The sequence below is a fragment of the Malus domestica genome, chromosome 02 (assembly GCF_042453785.1).
Source record: "Malus domestica chromosome 02, GDT2T_hap1".
Classification (NCBI taxonomy): Eukaryota; Viridiplantae; Streptophyta; class Magnoliopsida; order Rosales; family Rosaceae; genus Malus; species Malus domestica.
This window is the reverse complement of record NC_091662.1, coordinates 15,744,044-15,769,265: the sequence shown is the minus strand read 5'-3', so window position 1 is coordinate 15,769,265 and position 25,222 is coordinate 15,744,044. Positions and strand designations below refer to the sequence as shown.

Sequence of the window (25,222 nt, the reverse complement as noted above, 5' to 3'; positions counted from 1 at the left end):
AGCATCTTTCTTTTACATAAAGTAATAATCATGGTTGCAAACAGCACCCTGATTTTGTTGAACAAATGTCATTCCATTCTAAAATGACGCCTAAAGTACGTATCAGGCAATGCACTGTCACGGACAAAATAATCGTCCAAGAGATCTGTACCTTTTCGTTGCCTGCTTCTATCAAGGTTTGCGGAATGGCTGGGCCTGCTGATCTGAGCCACAACTTGGATGACTTAACGAGAATGTGTGGTTTTGGCCATTCTTGCTTCGTCATCTCTCTTTCTACGCTTCTCATCATCTTCCATCTCATTTGGGGCCACTTGGAGATTAAACATTCCTTTTGATTGGTTAAACAATTCTTCCTCTTGCTGATCGATTTCCCACATCATCCTTGAAGAAAAAGACATTGTAAGAAGGAAGCAGAAAATAATGATAGAGATTTTGGTGAAGAAGGAAGCAGAAACTATGAATAATGATAGAGATCTTGAGAAAATTGGTGTAAGATTTGTGAAGATGGATGGTGGATTATATGGATGATTCAGAAATGATTAGGTTATAGATAATGCCACATGGTATGCCGTCATTCATTAAAAATCTGATGGAAATCTATCCTTAAAGATTGTAAACAGATTATGACACGTGGCTCAATGAGAACGATTAAAAATCTTATCGGAAATCCATCACCAATAATTGTCTTTTTGGATAATGACACGTGGCTTAACGAGAATGATTATAAATCTTATCGGAAATTCATCACCAATAATTGTCTTTTTGGATAATGACACGTGGCGCAATGAGAACGATTATAAATCTTATCTGAAATTACAAATAAAATTATTTTGTATTATTTTATAAATAAATAAAATACTAATATTTTATTACCAATTGCCAAGGCTGTTCAGTGTAGGGGTGGAGATGCAAAAGGCGATTATGTTCATTAAAGGCAGTTACTGGTCACTGGGTGGATAGCATAGTGGATAACCCTAGGGGACCTCCACCACGCTAGAACTACTCTTAGATCATGGGCAAAACCGACTGGACACTGTTAGTAAACAATAGTTTTCCCATCGGGTTTCAGTATAGATAAAATTTCTTGTCACACACGTCAAATTATATGGAATTTTCATGCTGACAGTTTCTAACAGATCATTTCCAGATCCTCAAATCGTGTCTTTTATCGTACATCGTGTGGTCAGTTTTCGTCAGGTACTATTCATATTTAATTTTAAATAAAAGTATTTAAAATGATTTTTGGTCGCACAATGTACGATGAACAGACACAAAAGAGAATTTGGAGAGGATCCTCATTCGACATTTTTAACTTAAATAATTTAGATTTATTTCCAAATAAGTGCAGAAAGTAATTAAAGGCATTAAGAATTTTTTTTGGTTACTTCCAGCTGCAAGTCATCAAGTCATTTCTACTTTCTTCTCCATTTCTAGCATTGATAACCCTTTTTGTTAAATTGGTTGTACTCATATGGGTAAATGTTGTTAATAACCTAGTTTAATCTCAAACTTTTGGATGAAAATGTCCCTAAGCAAGTCTAATGAAGAGGCAAAGGGCTTAAGGTTAGAGCTAGAGGTTTCATTTTGGCCTCTCAATATGGCACTATTTAATTACTTATAAGTACATGCAAGGTTTGTTACACCATGTCTATAAGTTACTATATTTATATTTTCTGAAAATCGTGAAATGTCCAAAATACTCCTAGAGAAGAAAGTGTTGACTTTTGTTGAAAATTGAACTCGTGACATGTATGTCTTAACACATGTTCATAGTACTCGTAGATACGAGCGCAAGTGGAGAGGAAATTAGAGCCATAATGAAGATTTTACAAAACACAAATGTTAAGGGTATTCTTGTAATTCTAAATTTAAAGAGTAAAACTCATAATATTATAAAATGTTAACTAAAGTAAAGTAAAGGGGGGAAAAGGCTTCTGGAAGGGGAAGGAAGAGAAAACGGGGGAAATAGCGGGAAAAGAAAAGGGGGACGAGGACAAAAACTATATCTGGATCTTTGAGAGAAATCGAAGGAAATATAGAAGAATATGCCAGGAGAAGAAAAGAGGAATAAGGAATTAAGATGTTAACTAGGAACTGAGAGGAAAGGTGTACAAGCATGTTGTCTGAATCATAACATAAATATGATTGTTTTTGTCAAGCTGCAGCATAGGTAACAAGTCCCATTTGTCTTTATTCCTTCCATGTTGCTTTGTATCAATCTTTCTTATTGATTTTAATTTTATACTTTGGGTGTTTTGATCAAAATATATGGCCCTAGAATTTGGATTAAAAGGTTAATTCTTGTTAATTGTTGAATATAATTGAAATTGAAGTTATAAACATGAATTCTGAATTGTGTGGAAACATTCTGGAAGTGTAATTTGAATCATAAGAGTATAGGTTCTAAGTTGCAGAAAAACTACGTTTCAAGTAGCGTACTTTGGCTCTTGAGTTCTATGTCCTTATGAATTCCTTTTGAGCGTATAGTACGTGGTTTAAAACTAGACATGTTCGTGATGTAAACCCATCTAGTTTCACGTAATTCCATTGAGTATTGATATGTCAAAATCATATTCAAACTTGAGTCCCGAAACTGCCAGACAGCAACATATACTGGGGTTCCAGTTTTGAGACTCTATTTTGTAACTTGTGTAACCTTCAACTTAGAACCCCGTTATCTACAAATCTTTTATGCTTTTAAAGTACACAAAACAAGCTTCGAAACCCATGTAAGTTTGCATCAACCGATATAGTTATGGGTGTTCAAAATTAGGTTTAATCTTGGTTGATTGAAACTGCTTTTCTGTAGCTTTTGTGGAGAAGAGGTTGCTGGTTTTGCAATATTCGCTCATCTCTCAGTTTTAATTCTAATTTACTTATCCGTATTGAGTTTGTGACTAAACCACTTTATATGGTTATGTATTGGGTTTCAAAGAACCATTTTCTTATACAATTATAAGCTCAATGACTTAATGTATTGGTGCAATCATACCTATTGAAACACATAAATCCCTTATGGTCCATAATTATTTCCATTCAAACGTATTGGCAGTGATGAAGTTATTATAGATCAACCAAAATGACATTTGAATTGGGTGCTGTTAAATTTGTAATTCCAAGTTCTTTGACTAGAATTAAAGTTCATGTCATGTATTTAGTAATGTCTTATATTTGTGAAAATGGAATTGGCCATGTTGAAGGATCCGTGTATTAGTAACTAAGAGCAATGCTTAGGAATCTAGTTAGGGGAAATACAACATACATTTACGGAGTTTGATTATACTAAACTTTGTGGAATATTATATTATTATTTATCTCATTGGTTGATTACTCTTGTTGGGTGTTACTTGATCATGTGCATAATTGGATGACTTGGATGGTAATTGAATTATTGCTTTTGTTGGATGTCTATTGGTGTGAGTGTGACTTGCTTTGATATAGATGGAATTCTTATCAGACTTTGTAATTAGGTGAGGTATGTTAGGGAACTACGAATGGCTTGATCCCTTCTTAGGGTACGTAGGCAGTCTAACACTACGGTTAGATGCATCCATGAAATAAAAGAAAATGACTGCGTGGTTGAATTATTGATTGTGTTTTGGTTATTTTGGAGGCAAGACATGATGGATAAATACGGATGTGGTGTCATCATGTGTCGATCTTGGACGTATGTCGGGATCAGGGTGTGACAACTTTTAGTGGTATCAGAGTAAATGATCGTACATTACAATATGTGACATTTTTGGTTTTGTGGATGTGAATTTTGATTTGCATTGGGATTGAATTATTTTACAATTTCTATGAGTAAGTGGCATTTATGTTAAATGCAGCTATGTATTGTGAATGATCATGAATTAAATTGGTGGGGCGTAGCTTGGACCAAGGAATATGCTTAGGAAAATACCATGATGCACGAATGCTTAGTTCTTGGAACTATTGCTAATGAACCTCAGATGTGTGAAAGCGTTGGAAGATGTTGTCTTTGGTTTTGTGGCAGTGCTCGTTCAGACCCCAACAGAAATTGTTGATTTAAAACCCCATGCGAAGCACCACTATCTGACTCCCAAAAACCTCTCACAAGAGATAAAAGAAAAACAAAAAATGGTCCGAAAATCGAGAGCTGACAAAAAAATCAATCGTCAACGTCAGCTGCATATACGGGGAACAATAGCACCTAGGTAATACTAGAGAAGTGAGGAAGGCAGCATGCAAGAAGCCAAGAATGGTAACTTTTATTAACAAAGCTATTCCAATCAACTCCAACATCCTAATTTTCTCCGATCGAGATTTCGAGGACGTGTATTCTCCCCACGATAATGCCTTGGTCATCAAGATCTAATTTCGAATGTCATGGTTAGCTATATGTTGTGGACAATGGATCCAGATTTAACATCATCTTCAAATAAGTATTAGAGATGATGAGAATTCTGGATTATCATCAAGAGTATGACTACTTTGCACACTTTCAATGGTTCTCTGGTCCAGTCACTTAAAATTGTGAAATTGGTGGTTCATGCAAAACTGTACAACTACTTGGTGGTCTTCCATGTTATAGATTGTCTAACTTTGCACAACGCCATCTTATGCCGAAATTGGCTCTACAAGATGAGGGCGGTCCATCGTAGTACATCACCGCGTCATAGAAAACATGAATATGATTTGGCAAGGATAGTGGAGATTCGCATTCTGCTGCATAAACTGCGTAACAACTACAGTCTAGGAGCCTAAGAAATAAGTTACAAAGAGTTTGACATAGACCTTGACTCCCAAGACGACATCACTCTTGAATTCAACGAGGACGAGAACACTGTCTACATAAGTCTCGATCCTAACAAACCATAATGCAAGGCCAAAATTGGGACAAAGTTGTCAAATCAAGAAAAATGAGCTATTCACCTAGTCCGTAGAGGATAAGATGTATTCGCATGGTCCGTATAGGATAAGATGTATTCGCCTGGTCCACCGTCTCCACCAGGACCTAATCGTAAAACAGGTATTTAGCGAAAACGTAACTATGAGACGAAGCGAAGTAAGATCATTGAGGTAGAAATTAACAAACTCGAGGACGCTAACTTCATTATCGAAGTCCACCATTCAGATTGGTTAGTTAACATAGGCCTCGTGCAAAAGAAGGAAAAATATAGGGTATGTGTGGGCTACACAGATTTGAACAGGGCTTGTCCTAAAGATCCTTATCCTTTACCTTAGATAAACTTGTTGGTCGATTCCACAACGGAGCATGAATTACTAAGCTTCATGGATGCATACTCCGGCTACAACCAAATCAAGATGTACGAACCAAACATGGAGAAGACATCTTTTGTCATAAACCAATGTATGTGTTGTTAAAAAGTTATGTCTTTTGGACTAAAAAATGCAGGGGAAACCTATCAGATGCTGGTTAACAAATATTTAAAGAATATATTGGCAAGACAATGGAAGTGTACATTGATAACATGGTAATTAATAGCAAAGAAAAAAAGGATTATCTCACCGACCTCTAATAATCTTTTGACCAATTCAAGAAATATAACATGAAGCTTAATCTGCAAAAATGCACTTTTAGAGTAATGTCAGGAAAATTCTTATGTTATCTGATCACAAAGTGCAGAATTGAAGCCTATCCAGATTAGATCAGAGCGATCATAGAGATGTAGCAGCCTTGGACAATGAAAGAGATCCAAAGTCTAACTGGAAAAGCAGCTGTTCTCACTCGATTCCTTTCAAGGTCCCACTAATAAATGCAAGTTGTTTTTCACCACAATTAAAATAAAAATAAAAATAAAAAAAATAAAAAATAAAAAACAAAGGTCTACTCTAGTCCAATGAGTGCGAATAAGCCTTTACAAAGCAAAAAGAGTACATGTTAAATCTACCACTCCTATCCAAACTTGTGGACGGAAAAAACTTGTATCTATCAGTGTCAGAGAATACTCAGAAACTAGTATACCATATGTCCAAAACTTTTCTCGAACTAGAAACTAGATACTCAAAGATGGAAAAACTCATTCTTGCTTTAGTGACAGCAACCAGAAAGCTCTGGTTGTACTTCCAATCATTCTAAATAATTTACATGACATAATACCAACTCAAATCCATTTTACATGGTCGATATGCATCTTCTAGAGTCATCAAGTGGACCATCAAACTTGGGCAATATAATCATCTACCGGCCTAAGACTTCGATTAAAGCTCAATCACTTGCAGACTTCATGACTAAATTTATTTTGACAAATCAAGATGTCCCATCTTTCACAAATCCGCAGAAAACACTTGAGAATCCTTGTCTCTGGACACTCTACATGGACGGATTGTCAAATGTGAACAAAGTAGAGGGCATTAATGATCTTAATGACACAGATGGATCTATACTTGAGCAAGACTTGAAGCTCAAATTTTAAGCATGCAACAATGAGGCGGGGTATGAAGCATTACTTGCTAGACTTTAGGCAACAACGAAACTTCAAGTAAAAAAACGTTCATTCCATTGCGACTCAACCCTAATTGTTAACAAGGTCAAGGGAGGCTAAGCCACCCACAATCCGCTTCTAGGACTCTATTTGGTCAAGGCCAAGACACTACTTAAGGAGTTTGAGAAGTATGAAATTCAACAGATTCCTCGGAATGAGAACAGTCATGCCAAAACACTCATGGACAATGCATCTATTGTGGATTACTTGCTCTGATGGACAAATTTCCTTTGAACACATTGCCGCCTCAAACATCTGCGAACGAGAACTAAAGATGGTTTGATACAAGAAAGAACTGGATGGACGAGATCATCAACTAAATCCAAGATGGAAAACTTCCTGAAGATCGCCACTTGACCATAAAATTGGTCCAAAATGCTTCGAGATACATCATTGTTTGCAAAAGACTCTATCACGATCTTACTCCGATTACTCATTGTTTACTAAGGTCTCTGGTAGCTATATTACCAGCGTATTACTATATGTTCACAAAGCCACTATGGACACTTGTTTTTCCTTCGCATCTTCACAAATTGAGCGTTGTTGATATCCACACTCCAACTTGAAGGGAATGTTAAAGGAACAATATTTGATTAGAGTGATTTGGTTAGTGATTACAGGATTTAAATGTAATTACATGTAATTAGCAGTCATTTACCTAGAGTAGATTACAATATTCATGTACAACTGAATATGCAACATCCCACATCGCCTAGGGGTGTGGATCCTGTAAGCCTTATATGTATATTCCCATCTCTACCTAGCACAAGGCCTTTTGGGAGCTCACTGGCTTCAAAGTTCATCAAAACTCCGAAGTTAAGCGAGTTCGTGCAAGAGTAATCCCAGGATGGATGACCCACTGAGAAGTTCTCATGTGAGTTCCTAGAAAAAAAAAATCGTAAGGGCGTGGTCGGGGCCCAAAGCAGACAATATCGTGCTACGACAGAGTTGAGCCAGGGATGTGATGGGGGCCCGGGTCGGGATGTGACAATTTGGTATCAGAGCTAATCCCTGGCCGAAAGTGTGCCGACGAGGATGTCGGGCCCCTGAGGGGGGTGGATTGTAACATCCCACATCGCCTAGGGATGTGGATCCTATAAGCCTTATATGTATATTCTCATCTCTACCTAGCACGAGGCCTTTTGGGAGCTCATTGGCTTCAGAGTTCATCGGAACTCCGAAGTTAAGCAAGTTCGCGCGAGAGCAATCCTAAGATGGGTGACCCACTGGGAAGTTCTCGTGTGAGTTCCCAGAAACAAAACCATGAGGGCATGGTCGGGGTCCAAAGCGGATAATATTGTGCTACGACGGAGTGAGCCTAGGATGTGGTGGGGGCCCGGGCCGAAATGTGACAGAATATGAATAGTATTAGACCGTCTTCACATGATAAGATATGAAACAAATCCAATACAAAATACAAAATGCTTAGGTTAGAAAAAAAACATGAGCTAAGTTAAAGAAGAAAATGCTCGCTATGGATTAACCAATCTTCAAATCATATAAGTAAGGGTAAATTACACTTTACCACCTCAAGTTTGAGGTCTATCTCATACAACATCTTCAAAACATTTCACTTTCATGCCTAAAGTACTATTTTATTTTCAAAAAAATAATTTTTTATACATTAAAAATATTACAAGAATTTAACCTATTAAAAAATAAAAAATAAAAACTGAAAACCCAAAAACCCATTCCCCTCTCCCCCGACCACCTCCCTCTCCTCCACTCTATTCACCTCCCCTCCCATCCAAAAACCCACCCCATCCCACCCCACCCCTACCTCCCTTGCAACGCCTTCGCTCATTCATTTCTCCCAACAAACCCATTTCCCACCGCAGCCGATCAACTCACCCTTCCATCACTAGATCGGAGGTGCATTTTCCTTTGCCATTGCCGGCAATGGAAGCGGCGGCAAGGGCTTGGAGAAGACTCTAGATTTCCGAATGCAGGAATTGATCTTATTGATTAGGGTTCCTCCTAGGGAATCTTCATTGTCTCATGTTATGCGGAACACCAATGATCGGTGAACTAATCCAAAAATGTCTTGCATTTCCCTCTCTATGAGTGTTTGTGTGGTTTGATTAAGAGAGCATTTATGTTCTGCTATTGATTTAGGGTTTTAGTTGGTTGGCAGAGTAGAGTGAAACACTTGGGATGAGAGAGAGATGAGGGGGAAAAGGTGACTGAGCAAAGGGGTTTATGGGAAATGGGTTTTTGGGGGTGGGGGGTTGCGGGGGAGGTTGGGTGGGGTGGGTTTTTGGATGGGAGGGAAGGTGAAGAGAGTGGAGGAGAGAGAGGTGGTCACGGAGGGGGGGGGGGACTGGGTTTATGGGTTTTCAATTTTTATAATTCTTATAATATTTTTAATGTATAAAAAAAAATTTGTCACGTGACACAAATTTGGCAGCCACGTGGCGCATAATATGTCAGCCACGTCAAATCTTAACGAATCAATGAATGAAAAATGTAACGAATGTATTATATTGAAATAAAATAGTATTTAAGGTATGAAAGTGAAATATTTTGAAGATATTGTATGAGGTTACAATAAATTTGAAACTTAAGATGGTAAAATATAAATTTTACCCTATAAGTAAAGGTGAAGATTACTTTGCCACGACCACGACATATGTACTTTTTAATATTGGACCATCTTGTATTGGACAGATAGGAATTGACGTGAACACTTGTGCTTATCTCGTTTCATTAACGCGACATGTGGTTCTGAATTCTGAAGGGCCAACCTCAATTATTCCGTACACAGTCCCCCTTGGCACATGTTTCACACTTACTCAACCCACCATACTTTTTGTACTTCGGTTGAAGTTTCCCTTTAATTTCTTCATTCGCACTTCACTTCTCACCATTGCATTTCGCTCAGAAAAACCAGAAGAAGTAGAAGAAGAAGAAAGGAGCCATGAATGTTTCCAGCTTAAAAGCTCGGTATCCCTTCTGCTACTGCTTTTTTGCATTTTTTTATTCTGTTAGCAGTAGGAAAGACCAACTGCATGCTGAGATAAAAACCCTGTTTTTTTTTTTCTTTACCAATTATAATTGGCAGACCCTCAGATATCTGTGTTTCTGTGTTTACAGAGAGAGTGAGGCTTTTTTGGTTGATACCCAGATGCTTATTTTTACGAATTTAGAACAAAGATTTTCTCTTTTTATTTTTCCGCTGGTATAGCTAGGTTGCATTGCCTTCAACCAAATTGAATCATTCAGTGTTATCTTAATGCAAAAGATATGGAAATACGGTTGTTTTAGGGTTCGTTTGATAACTGTTTCGTTTTTAGTTTCTAAGTCTTTTATTTTGTCTTGGATAGTTATGGGGGAACCCGGGGAAAGAGAAAGGTGGATGAAGGGTACTGGGGGCCTGAGAGGGAGGAGGGAGGAATGAACAAAATGGTTACCAAACGGGCCCTCAATTAGCTTACACGAAACTGGTTTACGTGGAAGCTTTCATTGGTTTAGTGGCTTGATGCATGTTTTTTGTTAGTAATGTATTTATTTAGTACGGATTTTATTAGTTTAATAAACATTTTTATTTAACTCCCTTTGTTCTACGGTCTCACTAGGTACCTTGACTCTTGCCAAAAACACGAGGTGCAACCCAATTCAGCAATTCTATCATGGTTTTCTCAGGTCTTCTGAAATTTTGAATGTGCTCTCACTTTGACCTGTTATGCTTTTGATCATATGAAATTGAGTGTAAAAACAAATTTCTTTTTCGAGATATTAATATCAATGATTCTTATGATATTTTTCAGGCCAAAATTCAGAGTTCGAACAACGAAAAGTGTAGCATAGTGATTTCGTTAGACCAGCTAAGGGATGCCGATATTTTGCCTCTAACCAACCTACTTATGTCAAGTGACTCGGCTGACATTGATGCCGTTGACATATTTCTGGAATCCAATAGTGACTTGGGCAAAGAAAATGTTAAGACCTTGATAAATGCAGTCAATCTAAAGCTTCGAGTCATCGATCTCCAGGATTTGGCATTGGGGAATGATTTTCTGTGGTCTGTAAGCAATTCCAATGCACATTCTTGAGAACAATTTATTTTTTGGCTATTTTTCACATTCATTATTGTGAAGTATAAAAATGGAAAGTTCACTTATGTTTCCTTTTTTGGTGAATTTTGAAAGCATATCTTGGTCAAGAATGTTGATTTAGGAAGTAACTTAACTTTTGTAACCAATCATTGCGTATCTGTGAAATAATTTACGTGTGAAAGTTTCTGACTTGTTCCATTGATTTGAATTCTCCCCAGGGATCTCTTACAAGGTTGCTTGGCTTGCCAAGTCTTCAACTTGAGGTCTATTAATATCCAGAAACTCAACATGGTTGGAAGCTTTTTGCAGCTGCATACGCTCCGTCTGGACTTTTGTACTTCACTTGCTAGTTTGCAGAAGGACTGTTTTTCTGGCATGCCTAATTTGATGCGTCTCTCAATGTGCGAGACAACAATTGCTAATCTCATGGCAACAACTGGTGCTCTATCAAAACTTCCGTCTTTGGTGGAATTACGGTTCCAAAGTTGTTTGTGCTGCAAGGACACTGGGGCATGTTCTAATTTACAAGGACAACACAACTTACAGAGTGAGGTAAGAACACAGCATGATTACAACTGATGCACTTAATTATTCAAAAGTATGAAATTTCTGTGTTGGTGATGGATTTATTAGTTTATTTTAATAGGTCTTTTGTCGAATTGCAGGTTCAAGAAAAAGATGAGTTCCTTGTAAGTGTGTGTAAGCTAGACCTGAAGAATCCCGCTATCACATTAAAGTATATAACTCATTGTCGCTCGCCCATATGCTTTGAGAAATATTACCGGGAGTACATGATTTCAATGCTCCCTGGTTTGGAAGTTTTGGATAATCTTCCTATCGGAAAGACCGAAAGGGAATTGGCCATGACAACTGCAGAAAAATACTATGAATACTTACCTTACAAGAGACATCACAAAGAAAGTGTTGTTAGTGTTTTGCATAAGCGTGAAATGGGAACAAATGTTATACACTACCAAAGACCATTCAAGCCAAAACAGCTGCATCCTTATAGAAATGGCCAGAATTTTTTCTTGAGGTCCCTTTGCGCTGCCAAAATCGGGTCTTCAATGTGGCCACTCTTACATCCGCTGTCTAAGTTTAGCCACTCATTTAAAACCGAAAACAAGAAGCTTCGTCCAAGGCAGTTTGAGTATCATCCATCAAACCCCAGTCTTATGGTTTTCGGAAGCCTGGATGGTGAAGTAGTTGTTCTCAACCATGAAAACGAGAAAATAGTTGGTTATATCCCATCCGTAGGAAGAGCAATGAGCAGTGTCTTGGGGCTTTGTTGGCTCAACAAAAATCCATCAAAGGTATATGATTTCTTTAATGGATTAATTAACATACAAATGCACATGTACTAAATGCAAAAGCGGTTCTACTCCCCTAGTGAATGTAGCATTTTCTTACCCTTTTTATCCCTTTTGTGTTGAACAAGTAGCTTGTTGCTGGTTCAGATAATGGTTCCTTGAAGTTGTTTGACATCAATTACATGTCACGAGAAGTTTCAGGCTCCTTCTGCAGCTCCAGTGCTGCAACTTTTGACGATTTCGAGCAGTTGACTTCTCTTCATGTAAATTCAACTGATGACCAGCTTCTTGCTAGTAGTTACTCTAAAGGTCTTGCTCTATATGACCTAGCAAGTGGAAAGCGTTTACAGTTGTTCACTAATATTCACCAAGAACCAATCAATGTTTCCAAATTTTCCCACCATTCCCCTTATGTGTTTGCTACTTCATCATTTGACCATGATGTGAAGATGTGGGATTTGAGACAGAATCCAATGCGGCCTTGCTATACAGCTTCAAGCTCAAGAGGAAACGTGATGGTTTGCTTTTCTCCCGACGACCTTTATTTGCTTGTTTCAGCTGTTGACAATGAGGTATAACCATACCAATAAAATGCACTTCAATCTGTTTTTGTAGAAAAAAATAAATACAATCCTACTTGGTCAAACTTTTACCCGTACAAATTCTGAGGTAGGAAGTCATTTGCTATCCCATGGTCAAAATTGCAACTCAGGCTTTCGTTTTCCACTTATCCTACTGAATTGTGGTGTTTTGTCGAATTTGAAGTCCAGAGGCTAACTTTTATGGGGTTGTCACTTTCCAGGTTAAGCAACTTTTGGCGGCAGATGGGAGGGTTCACATGAATTTTGAAATAGCTGCCACAGGAAGTTCTCATAATTATACTCGTTCATATTACATGAATGGAAGGGACTATATTATCAGCGGGAGTTGTGATGAGAATATAGTTCGCATTTGCTGCGCTCAAACTGGAAAGCGACTGAGGGATGTCCATTTGGAGGTAAACTTTTGGATGACATTTGTATTTTCATTTGCAAAGCTTCTACTTATGCTCACCACTGCTCTTTTGCAGGATACAGAGTCAGGAAATTCAATATTTGTGCAGTCCTTACGGGGTGATCCTTTCAGGGTAAGTTGTGCAGCAAATATGACGCATCGTTAGTTCTTTGATAGTGTCATCCTTAGCTGTGCACGATTTTCTTCTTAAGGGTTTAGGATCTTCTCTGTTACAAGAAATCTACTGATGCAAAATTGCTACTTTTTTTTTTTTTTTTAATTGTGTTCACTTTGGGGAAAATAGCATTTTCACATGAGTATATTAGCAACCTCGACACGTCCAAGCTCTAAGTGGGAGATTATAAAGGTAATGCTAATGTGCCATCATCATTTGTGTTGTTTGAAGGTTTTAAAGGGGATGGCTAAAATTGTATTGGAATTTACGCAGGTCAATTTACTTAGATCAAGTTGCTACTCAGAAGAGTATTCGTCTGGCCAATGTTTTCACCCTTCCTGCTGTCTCGGAGGTTGATTTATATTTCTGTGGTATGTCATATGCATGGATAGAATATATACAAGCACACATATTTTCTGTGAGCATATCTATAAACGTATCTGTCATCGGATGATTTACACCAAACCAAAATTTGAGTACAAGTTTATTTTGCATGTATACTTCTGCAATTGTTCAGCTTAATTTGTTAGTTATTGAAAAGAAATCTGGCGATGGAAAAGTAAATCCGCTGTAATAGAAACAAATGTTCAATTGAAATTGAAATTACAAAGTTTATAAAAAAGAAATTAAAAAAATACATGCTTATAGTTTAAACTATTAGTATTACATCACTTTTGTTAATTTATTGTTCTGCAGCTTGATTTCTCCTCGAAATGAAGCGCCATAACTTAAGTAGCTCCAAGACTACTTCAGTGCCTCCCGGAGCAATGATAAGGGCAACGTACGCAGTTTTCCACTCCTTAGGCAGCTCTGAGATGTTGAATCCTTTCATTATGTTGATGACACTCATGATGATTGTGGCGTATCCTACTGCATAGTGAAACAAATCCAGAAGACCCCCTTCTCTTATCTGTCTTCTTTGGCCTCAAAGAAAAAGCTACCGCCAATTGAATACAAGCAAGAACAAACAGTGTTATCCCTATGCATCTATGGCCTTTATATTCAATCCCTTGGAGACATGGCACCGAGATAGATACCAGTTCCCCGCCCGGCTACCCCGCCAACAAGGCCCAGCATTTGGAATCCTCTGAACATTGAACCATGTCGGGTCAGCCCCTTTGATATTTTTGAGATGCCTAGCCACCATAGCCACGATAGCCCCGACAGGAATCAGTATGCCCCAGCTGATGGTTTTGACAATTCCAAGAGCATACTTCATGGTTGTTCTCATATACAACAGATACGTCATACAACGGGAAGCTGAGATTTCCTTGTTACATCCGAGTCTCGTAGCTGTTGATTCTTGAAGAATATACAGACATAGTTCCATCTGTTCTTTTGAAAGCAATGATGGAATTGTGAACCGACCAATGCCGGTAGAGGGAGGGATTCTGGCCCATGCTACCCATCTCGAGTCACCACAGTTTGTAGTAAAGGCAACGCTGTAATTTTACAGCAAATAGTTACTAGACTCACTGCTGTTATTTTTTTCCCTGCATTTTCATGTAAGAAGCCAAGAGACTGAGGAGTAACTTTGCCTGCAAGGAAACCGAAACTTTGGTAAACCCTATGCTCTTGTGAGTGCAAACAAATGTGTAAAATATTCAGTTTGGAGTGCAAATGACTAAACGAGGATAGAGAAAATCGTTACCGTTACTCGAATATTTAATCCAGCAGAATCATACCTTTTGTATGGCCCTTGGGGTGCCAGATTGGTTGAGTGCCACTAAAGGTGGAAGAGCTCCTTGTCGAATCAACGTATTGCAATATCTGTTAGTATCTGTGCAGAGTTGTAAAAGAGCCGCAACTGCATTTTCCTTTCCTCTTGCAGAACCCAACTCGAGAACTTCAACCAGACCAGGGATCCCGCCTTCTTGGCCAATCGCAGTACGCCCCTCAGGAATCGTAGAAAGATTAGCCAGAATAGCAACTGTCTTGTCAACCATTCCAGCTGCCGGGTTCATCAACTCCACCAGGTACTTTACAGCACCCGCTTCAACAATCCGGGGCTTGTTTTCACGAAAATTCGACAAGCTAAACAAGGCCGAGGCTGCATCGTTCCTCCCTCTAAGAGTCCCACTCCTCAGTAAATCAACTAAAAGCCGAATAGCACCGGACCTTCCAATCCGAACACTTTTGTCCTCCTCGTGCACCGAAAGGCTATAGAGAGTGGCCGCGGAGTTCTCCTTGGCCTCGGCACTGCCTGTCTCGAGGACATGAACCAGATGTTCAATTGCATTGGCAGTATTAGCTATTGCGGTTTTGTTGGCACCATAGATGGACAAGTTAAGAAGTGCTGTGACAGCATTTTCCTGAACCCCGTTGTCTGCAGATTGAAGCAAGTCCACCAAGAAGCCAATGGCTCCACAGTTTGCAATAACAACCCGATTTTCCATGCCATTCCTGGCGAGTAAACGGAGTTCAAACGTTGCAGCTCTTTGAGATTCAACAGAAGAAGTGCCATTCAAGTCATCAACAAGATCACGAACACGGGCTTCAATCAATCCGGAATTGTCTACTATTGTTTCGCCGGCAGGAGAGGGAACAGGGCTAACGGATGCTCGACGCCTCCTCATTCTCGTTGCCTCCGCCAATCTGGTTGGTCTCAGTTTTTATACACCAATGTCGACTTCAAGAAGGAGACAACATTAGACACCAAACGCGTTTAGAAAGTTCAAAGTTTGAACTGTGAAATTGTGATGAACGTAATTACTTGTACCCGTGTCGTTTGGTTTTCCTAAAGGCTTTGAAGACTTTGACTCGACCTACGTCAATGCTAGTGGGGTGGAGCACTACCCCTACTTCGGGGACCCATGCTACCCGGGCAGGTTGACTAGGGCAAGTTGGATCGGAAACTTCGATTAATAAGTTGATTGTTCTTGCACGGAGTAGACGTGATTTCCACCGGTCCTCGATTTTCACCTCATAATGTTGAAAGATGTCCCAAGTTCTAATTTTCGCACTCCCGTTGATGAAATAAATGAATAAATGAATAAATAAATAAAACCGCCGCACAAAATACTCCGCAAACACCCAGAAACTATCACTAAAACCACGCAAGGTAATATACCAATGTGTATGCTGCCAGGAAAGACAAATGGAGGCATAACATCAACAATTTCAAATTACACGTTTGTCATCATCATCTTGCCTAAGCAGTCCAACCACCAGAGTTAGAGGCATGAATGTTTCTTCCAACATTCAGAGAGTTAAGTATTTTACAAATCAGACTCATACAAATCTTCGATCAAACGTTTGTTTTTCCGTCTTCTTTACAAATCACATTAAAATCCACACAATGAATCCTTTAACCGCGGTATTTGCACCAACCAATTTACACATCATCTATAGAAGCTGAACCAAAACCTCGGCTGACAGCAAACAATTTTGATTATCCTCTACCAGCATTACCCTGTCTATGGTTTCTGAAGAAGCTAAGGAGCGTCTGCGCCTGCAACAAAATCAGAAACACCATATTGAATACATCATTCGTAAAATTAAATAAACTGGGGGTGAGAGAAGCAAACATTACAAGAAGCACGGGTACCTTTTCTTTGGCCCTTGGGGTGCCAGATTGTGACAATACTACTAATGGTGGGACAGCTCCTTCTTGGAGAACCTGACTGCAATATCGATTACTGTTTGTGCAGAGCTGTAATAGAGCAGCAGCTGCATTTTCCTTCCCTCTTGCAGAACCCAACTCAACAACCTCGACAAGAACAGGGATCCCACCCTCCTGACCAATTGCTGTCCTCCCCTCGGGAATTGTTGAAAGATTAGCCAAAACAGCAACTGCCTTGTCAACCATTCCAGCCGCTGGGTCCATCAACTCCACTAGGTACTTAACAGCACCAGCTTGAACAATTCGACCCTTGTTCTCATGAAAAATTGACAAATTAAACAAAGCTGTGGCTGCATCTTTCCTCCCTCTCGGACTCCCATTCCCCAATAAATCAACCAAAGGCCTGATAGCCCCTGACCTTCCAATGCGAACCTTGTTGTCCTCGATCACCGAAAGGCTGAAGAGAGTGGCAGCTGAGTTCTCCTTGGCCTCTGCACTCCCCGTCTCAAGGACATGAATCAGAGGTTCAATTGCATTCGCAGTAGCAATTGCAGTTTTGTTGTTATCATTGATCGATAAGTTAAGAAGTGCTGTGACAGCATTCTCCTGAACTCTTGTATCTGCAGAGTGGAGCAAATCCACCAACAGGCCAATGGCCCCACAACTTGCAATAACAATCCGATTATCCATATTATGCTTGGCAAGTAACCGGAATTGAAATGTTGCCTCTCTTTGTGTATCAAGTGAAGTGCTTTTCAAGTCCTCAACCAGGTTACGAACTTGGGCTTCAAGTTCAGAAAGGTCAGGTCTTGTTTCAATAGGTGGAGAAGAAACTATCCTTGGGATTAAGCTAGATGGTCGGCGCCACATTTGGTTTCGAGGTCTTGCCTCTACTATTCTGGTTGGCGACTCAGTTTGTCTCTGTTGGGGGGGCAAGGTAGCGACAGCTTGCGGTTCTGATTTCAACTCCCCAGAAGCATCACTGCTGTAGCCTGACAGACTGGTCGATACCTGTAAGGCCCCATTGCCATTGACTGGAGTTCCTTGGCTACAATTGGCATTGGAAAGTACGCTGGAAGCTGACGCGGTTCTATTATGGCTTTGAGATGACTGCTCAACTTCAATAGAATTAGGAAGTTCATCTCGAGATGGTGACATAGAGTGTTGGCTATCTAGATCTATACTCCTTTCTTCTAAGTTGGCAGACCTGTCTTCAGAATTTGCTAGTGATATTCTTTCAATATCCAAATCCTGCCTAGTTCCAACTATACCAGGCAAGGAACCTTCTGATGTAGAACGAGGATGCAATGGAGAACTTCTCTCCTGATACAGTGGACCAGATGAGAACAAGTTCTTCGAGGGCGAACCAGTAGACCGAGTTGACTCAGGTGACATCGATTGACTGACCCTGGAATGAGGAAAAATAGATGAATCCTTTGGTGCACCAGGCTCTGCTTGCCCAAGAAGGTGTGCTGCCTTAGTGGGATCAGGCAGTTTCACATTGTTTGACTCACACCAATTTGCAATTAGTGCCTTCACAGTGTAATTAGGTATCAAATTGGCGTGAGCCAAAGTCTGCCGTGTCTTTGGACAAACAGTGAGGCCAAGACCGATCCAGTTCTTGATGAAAGTCCTCTCGTAGGTTTGACCTGATGCCACGATCACTGGATCCGTCATCAGCTCCAGAGAGAGGGGGCAGCAGAAATCAGCAGGTATTGGAACGGGGCTGCAGCTCTCGGATTGCTTTATCATAATAAGGCGCTCGTGCATACGGGTAACAAGGGAAATCAGATGCTCAATATACTCTGCTTCCTCAATCTTTTCAGATTGTTCAGCATTTTCCTTCAACTTTTCAAGTGCTACAGCCTCAATAAGAATCTCCTGGTTGGACCTCAAGCTAAGGCCCTCTGCAATTTTCACTAGGATCTCTGAGCTCGGTCCAACACCCTCCACTTGATCGTTTACAGCATCTTTAATGACAGTTGACATTTGTTCATATCCCATGTGCTTAAGTTTTTGTATGCAGTGCTGCAAAATAAACATGGTGAGTCTCAAACGTCATAAAAGGACTCATCTAAAACTTTTCCCATACCAGAAGTTCACTAAAACGCTAGAAATTACTTCCTCCACATTCGAAAGATCATTAATAATTTTACCAACGGATGGCTTCTCATCTAAAGTAGGAGTAGCCGAAATTGAAGGAAAGAGGAGAGAAACTCGGTTACGGTGGTTTGGACATGTGCAAAGAAGGCCTACTGACGTTCCGGTTCAAAGATGTGACTACGGGACAGAGGTTCAGGGCCGAAGGGGTAGAGGAAGACCTAGGAAAACTTTGGAAGAGATCATAAGAAAAGACTTAAGAGTACTTGGATCTAACGGAGGACATGACACAAAACCGAGCGCAATGGCGTTCTAGGATTCATATAGCCGACCCCACTTAGTGGGAAAAGGCTTTGTTGTTGTTGTTGTTGTGGATGGCTTCTCATCTAACTAATGTACTTTAATAAGAAATGAATTGAAGAAACTTAGTGTTATGCTCCATCTGAAACAGAATGGAACAGGTAAGAAATAAACACATTTGCTACCTCAAGAGATGCTGAACCCAATTCATCAGGAAGATGCTGCGGGGATACCTTCAACAGTTGAAAGATATCCAGGCCAGAAGTCCAAATCTTTGATATCAATGACTCAACCTGAAGAACCTACACGTCATAGGATAAGATGTTTAAATAAAACACAATTTTTTTTTTAAGTCCATGCCATACTTTCAAACTTGATAAAAGCTAAGAGGCGTCAGGAAAACCAAAAAAAAAAAGCAATGTAAAATTCATTAAATGACACTAATAAAAAGAATTAGCAATGGAGCTGCATGTAAGAGCCGGGGCTGCACATGCTTCCAATTCTTACATTTCTAAAGCAACCTTAGACTCTTTAAAGAAAGCTAAGAGGCGTCAGGAAAACAAAAAAAGCAATGTAAAATTCATTAAATGACACTAATAAAAAGAATTAGCAATGGCCATTTAAGAATTTGGGCTGCACATGCTTCCAATTCTTACATTTCTACAGCAACCTTAGACTCTCTAAAGAAAAACTTACATCCTTTCAGAACAAAAGACTAATCAGCAAACCTGATGACAAGGATTTAAAAATGGGAGGATAAATGAGAAAATGAAGAGACCGCCATTGCTACTGTATATGTCACAATGCAAATTCTTCAGCCATTTTCTTTCATCCCATATAGACTAATAATCCTCCCAAAACATGTGGTTTCAAATTCATGTATTGAAAAACATGGGAGAACAGATATGGCAATAAGACAAGAGAATCACCAAATTTGTATCAATCACTTTAAGAATTGGGGCTGCACATGCTTCCAATTCTTACATTTCTACAGCAACCTTAGACTCTCTAAAGAAAAACTTACATCCTTTCAGAACAATAGACTAATCAGCAAACCTGATGACAAGGATTTAAAAATGGGAGGATAAATGAGAAAATGAAGAGACCGCCATTGCTACTGTATATGTCACAATGCAAATTCTTCAGCCATTTTCTTTCATCCCATATAGACTAATAATCCTCCCAAAACATGTGGTTTCAAATTCATGTATTGAAAAACATGGAAGAACAGATATGGCAACAAGACAAGAGAATCACCAAATTTGTATCAATCACTTTAAGAATTGGGGCTGCACATGCTTCCAATTCTTACATTTCTAAAGCAACCTTAGACTCTCTAAAGAAAAACTTACATCCTTTCAGAACAAAAGACTAATCAGTAAACCTGATGACAAGGATTTAAAAATGGGAGGATAAATGAGAAAATGAAGAGACCGCCATTGCTACTGTATATGTCACAATGCAAATTCTTCAGCCATTTTCTTTCATCCCATATAGACTAATAATCCTCCCAAAACATGTGGTTTCAAATTCATGTATTGAAAAACATGGAAGAACAGATATGGCAACAAGACAAGAGAATCACCAAATTTGTATCAATCACTTTACCCAAAAAAAAGTATCGATGAAACTTATAGTGAGGATTATGAATATGACAGGTCAAATCTACCTTAAATTTTCCTAAGATACATCATTCATCCTAAATACAAAACACAACTGAATAGAAGTAACTTACAAGATTGACTTTACTAAACAATGGCTGCCAGTCTTCAATTTGCTCCCTCAACTCATCAACATATTGACCCAGTTCTTCAAATGGCTTATTAAGCAGTTCATAAGAAGCTATTTCAGAATCAGCAATGGCATCAAGTACAGTCTTCAACAATTTTAATATCTCTTCAGCTCTTTTGTAGTACTTCAAAACCGGGTCAAAGTTTATGTTGTCATGAGATGATAAATGGAAAAAAGAGGAGATGTTATTAAGAAGTGCTTTGAACAATGATATCTCCATCACACCTGCATCAACAATTTAGCATATAATAAGTATAAATAGTCTCTTTGCAGCAGAAAGGAGTAGAAAAAAAGCCTTGAAAAGTAATGGAAAAACAAACATATTATATATTTCAAAAATAATAGTGACCATATCACAGAGCAATTACATTCAAAGTGTTCACCTTTTTAAAAATTGGAATCAATTAATTAATCTGAACTCATACAGATTTACAGTTAGCAAATTTTTATCAGGTTACCCTGTTTCCACTGTTCTCTTGATCAATGCATTTTTACATCGTTGATGTCAAACATGTGCTTCATCTCAATCATAATTCATCAATGGTTCCTAATAACTTAGGTAACCTAATCAGCTAAAGTGTAAATAATATGAAATTACACAAAGGGTAGAGAAGATGTAGCGAGCTATGATCATCAAGACATATAATGAAGCTGTCTTTCATTATTTAAATACTGAGGAAGATAAAAGATGTATGTATTTTTTTTTACATTTCTGTTCTAAAGGGATAATTGAAGTCAGTTCTCTGCCCCATTGCATTATTGCCAAATTACTAGTTGTAACACACATGCTCAGAGAGAGAGAGAGAGCCTCGAACGTATTTGAATTGGCAGGTACTATAAGTTTTCTAATGCCTTTAGCTCCCATATAATGTTCATGTATTCTTATCAACATTCATTATAATGTGTTTCTTGCAGCATATTTACTTGTTTTAAAAAATTTACACCCCAACAAAATCACTAATCCATCTTGTTTTAAGATTTCTTAGTATAAAACCCACACTTGTATTTTTTCTATCGTTCTTGCTGGCATGACATTCAAGACATGTGCCTCCATGAGATTAAACTGATGCATATGATAAGGAAGGAACATTTGTTAAAGGGATGAAACAGGCAGATTCTTAACAAAATCATCATATTAATGAAGAACATGCTACGAAGTATAACTTCAATGTACTCCTATGAACAGATTTCAAATAACAAGGAAAGAATGGATGCACCTTTATTCACCATAAATATATAACTTGCACACCGAAGCAATCTTTCTCATTTCTGATCCTTCAAAAACCAAACCAAACCACAAAAATGACGAAAAGAATACTTAAAACCCAATAAAAACCTAAGAACACTCACTATAAAAAATAAAATAAAATAAAGACAAAAACAAAAACCCGCACTCCAACTATGAGATCCATAAACTTCCAAGCATGAGATCCATATCTAATATGAAAAAAGGGCAATTAAAAGCTATTATTGAAAATTTAAATCTTTATTATTAATTGCCTTGGGACCTAAACAATAAATAATTTCTCCCCAGAACTAATATGCTGACAAATTTCCTACCGTCCTTTTCATCTAAGCTTTTTTATTGAACATGAAGGAACATCTCTTTCCGATATGCATTCTCTTCTTTCCTTCCCTTTCCAGTTGGAACGGTGGATAAGAAATGCCACGTATGGGCCAAAAGTATCCACCCTGATTTTCCCTCTCCTCCTCATTCCATACCCACAAATGAAACTAGTCTGTCACCAACAGTCCTTTCTCTTACCTCTCTTATTTGTCCTTCACGTTTTTACCAACCATACAATACAGAATTAAAATTTGAAAATGATTAACTGCAGGTTGTTGTGTAATTCCGTGTTCTTATTTATTGATATGAGTTTCCTTCTATTTTTACCAAGCTATTATGGTGCATTTGGATGAGGGAGTTTAAATTTCAAAATGACAAAAACTTAAAAAGATGGGATTTCAAATTGTAGAATTTCTCGCTTGGGTAACTTATTAAGCATAATAGGATTTAAAAAAGAAAGCTTAAAGATTATCTTTATGGTGCTAGCAATCGACAAAATAGTGGTAGTGATGGTAGCTGTGGTAATGTAGGTGATGGTCGGCGGTGACAACAACGAGATTTATGCTGGTGATAGTCCAAGTAGTAAGGTGGTGGCAAGGTCGGGCTGGGGACAGTGATGCAAGTGGTGGTTTTAATCATGGTGACAATAACAGTAGAGTGGGCGATGACAACTGTGGAGAAAGGATGGTGGTGACTGAGATTGCAGTGTTGGTGGCAAGTTAGGGATGCAGTGATGGTGCAGACTTTTGTCGTAATCCCATATCCGTTTTGGAAATGACACCTATTTAGCTAGAAGGTAGATGTATGAACCACCCCCCCCCCCCCAACAAAAACCAAGACCTCCCTCTCTCCAAGTGCCAAGTTCCTTGTTTCTCACGTAGAACTTATAAATCTCCTTGCTATGTATCCATAGAAGGAAATTAGGATATGCCGTTTCATAAATCCTAAGTTTTATTAAATTTCTGGTTTATTTTCTCAATCCAAACACGCTGTTAAAGAAATTTATTAGTTTTATGATGGCGTTTAGATTTCTCAGCTCCATTACATTCTGACAAATGTACATCATGAAGGAATACAATCATATTCTGATTTGAAATTTATTAGTTCGTTACAGTTCCTGACTACAAATCTAAACCAAGCCTCCCGCTTCCTGCCTCTGATAACACCTTGCCCAAATTAATAACTATGATCCAAATGCATAAGACCTCAAAAATCATAAACCCACCCAATCCAATTCAAGTACACCACTTATCCATCTCAATACACATTACCAATTCCCATTTCTGTCTTCTCTGTCTCAAACATTGATTTTCATCATATCGAAAAACCGCAACCATTCAGCTTATAAAACCAAACCACACATACAATCACTAATTTGAAAATTGGGAAGATAAAAACATTTCTGATGTGCAAAATTCAAAATTTGCACACAAGCATTAAACCCAGAAAGCGATTTGAGTGCCAGAACTGAAAACACAGTCCAACCAAAGCAGAATGATCAAATTTTGAACTCCAAATGTAGACACAATCAGTCAAACAAAAAAAAAAAGGGGGCAGAGAGTAAAACTTGAATTAAAAAACCCTAGCTGGATCAAGCTGAAGAGATGAACAGATAAAATTGTACCTGGATTCGGCCAAAACGCAGAAGCATACAGCCAGTGAAACGTCGTTGTGGGAAATCCTTGTTCCTTCTTTTCCTTCCCAAAACCCCACTCCTGGAGAGAACAGCTACTGGAAGTTTCCCAAGTCTCCTGCTTGGATGATTTTTTTTTTTCCTGAGAGAGTTTTTGTACCTTTTTAATTAATTTATTTTTTATAGTATATTATTATTGTGTTTGGGAATTGAAGAATATAGTTTAATAGTAATAGTACAGTTGCTGGGGCTTTTCTAAACTGTTACGTAGCATCTGATGCTCCTAATTTTTATTTATTTTTTTAATTAAACAAGTGCACTGTAGTCATTTAAAACTAAGGAACTTTAACGAAAAACACCTGGTACTGTTTATTTTAACGAAAAATCACATTTTTACACTAAAAAGTCAATCCTGGTACTATTCACTTTACCCTTTATTTTGTCCTTATCATTAAAACTCAAAGTTTTCAAGTCTTTTTCATTAGTTTTCCTTTAAAACTATGATCCAATAACTTTTTATTTTATTTTTAATTGAAAAATTTTAGATTTAATTTCCATTAAAAACAAATTTAAATAATTATTACGCCAGAAGGAACAAATTTAAAAACAAATTTAAATTTTAGATTTAAACTACGATCCTAATTTTTATTTTATTTTTTTCGATTTGACAGTGACGAATTTTCTTTGACTGAAATTCGGTAGCCGCCAGAAGGGCCGGCTTTCCTCTTACGTGGGCGGCCGTTACCGTTTACAATTTTTTTGTGTTTTGGAAATTGTTTTTAGAAACAAACCATTTTGTCAAATCCAAAAAAGGAAATGGAAAAGCGTTTAAGAAAACTAAAAATGGCAAAACTATCCTTAACTGGTAAGGGGTTTTTTTTTTTTTTCTCCTTATTTCTTTTTCCTTTAGTTTGGGTGCATTGTTATTGTTCTTACTAAATTGCGGTTTTGGTTAATGTATATAAATGATCAATTTGAATAGAACTCCACATATTCGAACACCAAAATTTCATCATAAAAAGGCTTTTTTAATCAATTTGAACAAAATCTAGATTGACAATATTGGCAAATTTTCAGAAACGGGTTAGAAGAACCCAAAAACAAAAGTGAAGAGAGAAAAAAGAATTAAGACATATAAGTCATTTCCTTATAGGAATTATTTTTAAATGACGATTACGCATTATTTCTAATCCAGATATTAAACTCAAATGATACAACCGTACAACCTATATAATCAAATATCAAATTAAATATATCATGTAAACA

At 38.1% G+C, this 25,222-nt stretch overlaps 3 protein-coding genes across 10 annotated transcripts; 1 reads left to right on the top strand and 2 right to left on the bottom strand.

Moving 5' to 3' along the window:
* Positions 1-9,231: 9,231 nt before the first annotated feature.
* LOC114820875 (protein DWD HYPERSENSITIVE TO UV-B 1-like) lies at positions 9,232-14,665 on the top strand. 4 transcript variants are annotated; one of them, XM_029092191.2, is made up of 11 exons: positions 9,232-9,413; positions 10,046-10,112; positions 10,238-10,491; positions 10,744-11,077; positions 11,191-11,838; positions 11,967-12,407; positions 12,638-12,832; positions 12,905-12,961; positions 13,133-13,195; positions 13,277-13,374; positions 13,700-14,665. In XM_029092191.2, exons 1-10 carry the CDS (start codon positions 9,388-9,390, stop codon positions 13,358-13,360), a joined length of 2,169 nt encoding a protein of 722 aa, XP_028948024.1. In that variant the 5' UTR covers positions 9,232-9,387; the 3' UTR covers positions 13,361-13,374; positions 13,700-14,665. The 4 variants fall into 4 exon arrangements, with proteins under 4 accessions (XP_028948024.1, XP_028948026.1, XP_028948029.1 ...); XM_029092193.2 differs by having other exon boundaries at positions 9,258-9,413; positions 13,277-13,355; XM_029092196.2 differs by having other exon boundaries at positions 9,315-9,413; positions 10,238-10,495.
* On the bottom strand, positions 13,575-15,579 carry LOC114820878 (U-box domain-containing protein 4-like). Its single transcript, XM_029092201.2, has 2 exons — positions 14,689-15,579; positions 13,575-14,541 (listed from the first exon to the last, which is right to left on the bottom strand). The coding sequence occupies exons 1-2, from the start codon at positions 15,577-15,579 to the stop codon at positions 14,485-14,487; spliced, it is 948 nt and encodes a 315-aa protein (XP_028948034.1). The 3' UTR covers positions 13,575-14,484.
* A 443-nt stretch (positions 15,580-16,022) lies between these two features.
* On the bottom strand, positions 16,023-24,181 carry LOC114820869 (U-box domain-containing protein 4-like). 5 transcript variants are annotated; one of them, XM_029092187.2, is made up of 6 exons: positions 23,948-24,137; positions 21,974-22,031; positions 20,701-20,981; positions 19,151-19,267; positions 16,551-18,593; positions 16,023-16,454 (listed from the first exon to the last, which is right to left on the bottom strand). In XM_029092187.2, exons 2-6 carry the CDS (start codon positions 21,984-21,986, stop codon positions 16,395-16,397), a joined length of 2,514 nt encoding a protein of 837 aa, XP_028948020.2. In that variant the 5' UTR covers positions 21,987-22,031; positions 23,948-24,137; the 3' UTR covers positions 16,023-16,394. The 5 variants fall into 5 exon arrangements, with proteins under 5 accessions (XP_028948020.2, XP_070672179.1, XP_070672180.1 ...); XM_070816078.1 differs by having other exon boundaries at positions 21,974-22,025; positions 23,948-24,077; XM_070816079.1 differs by lacking the exon at positions 21,974-22,031 and having other exon boundaries at positions 23,948-24,181.
* Between the last annotated feature and the right edge of the window lie 1,041 nt (positions 24,182-25,222).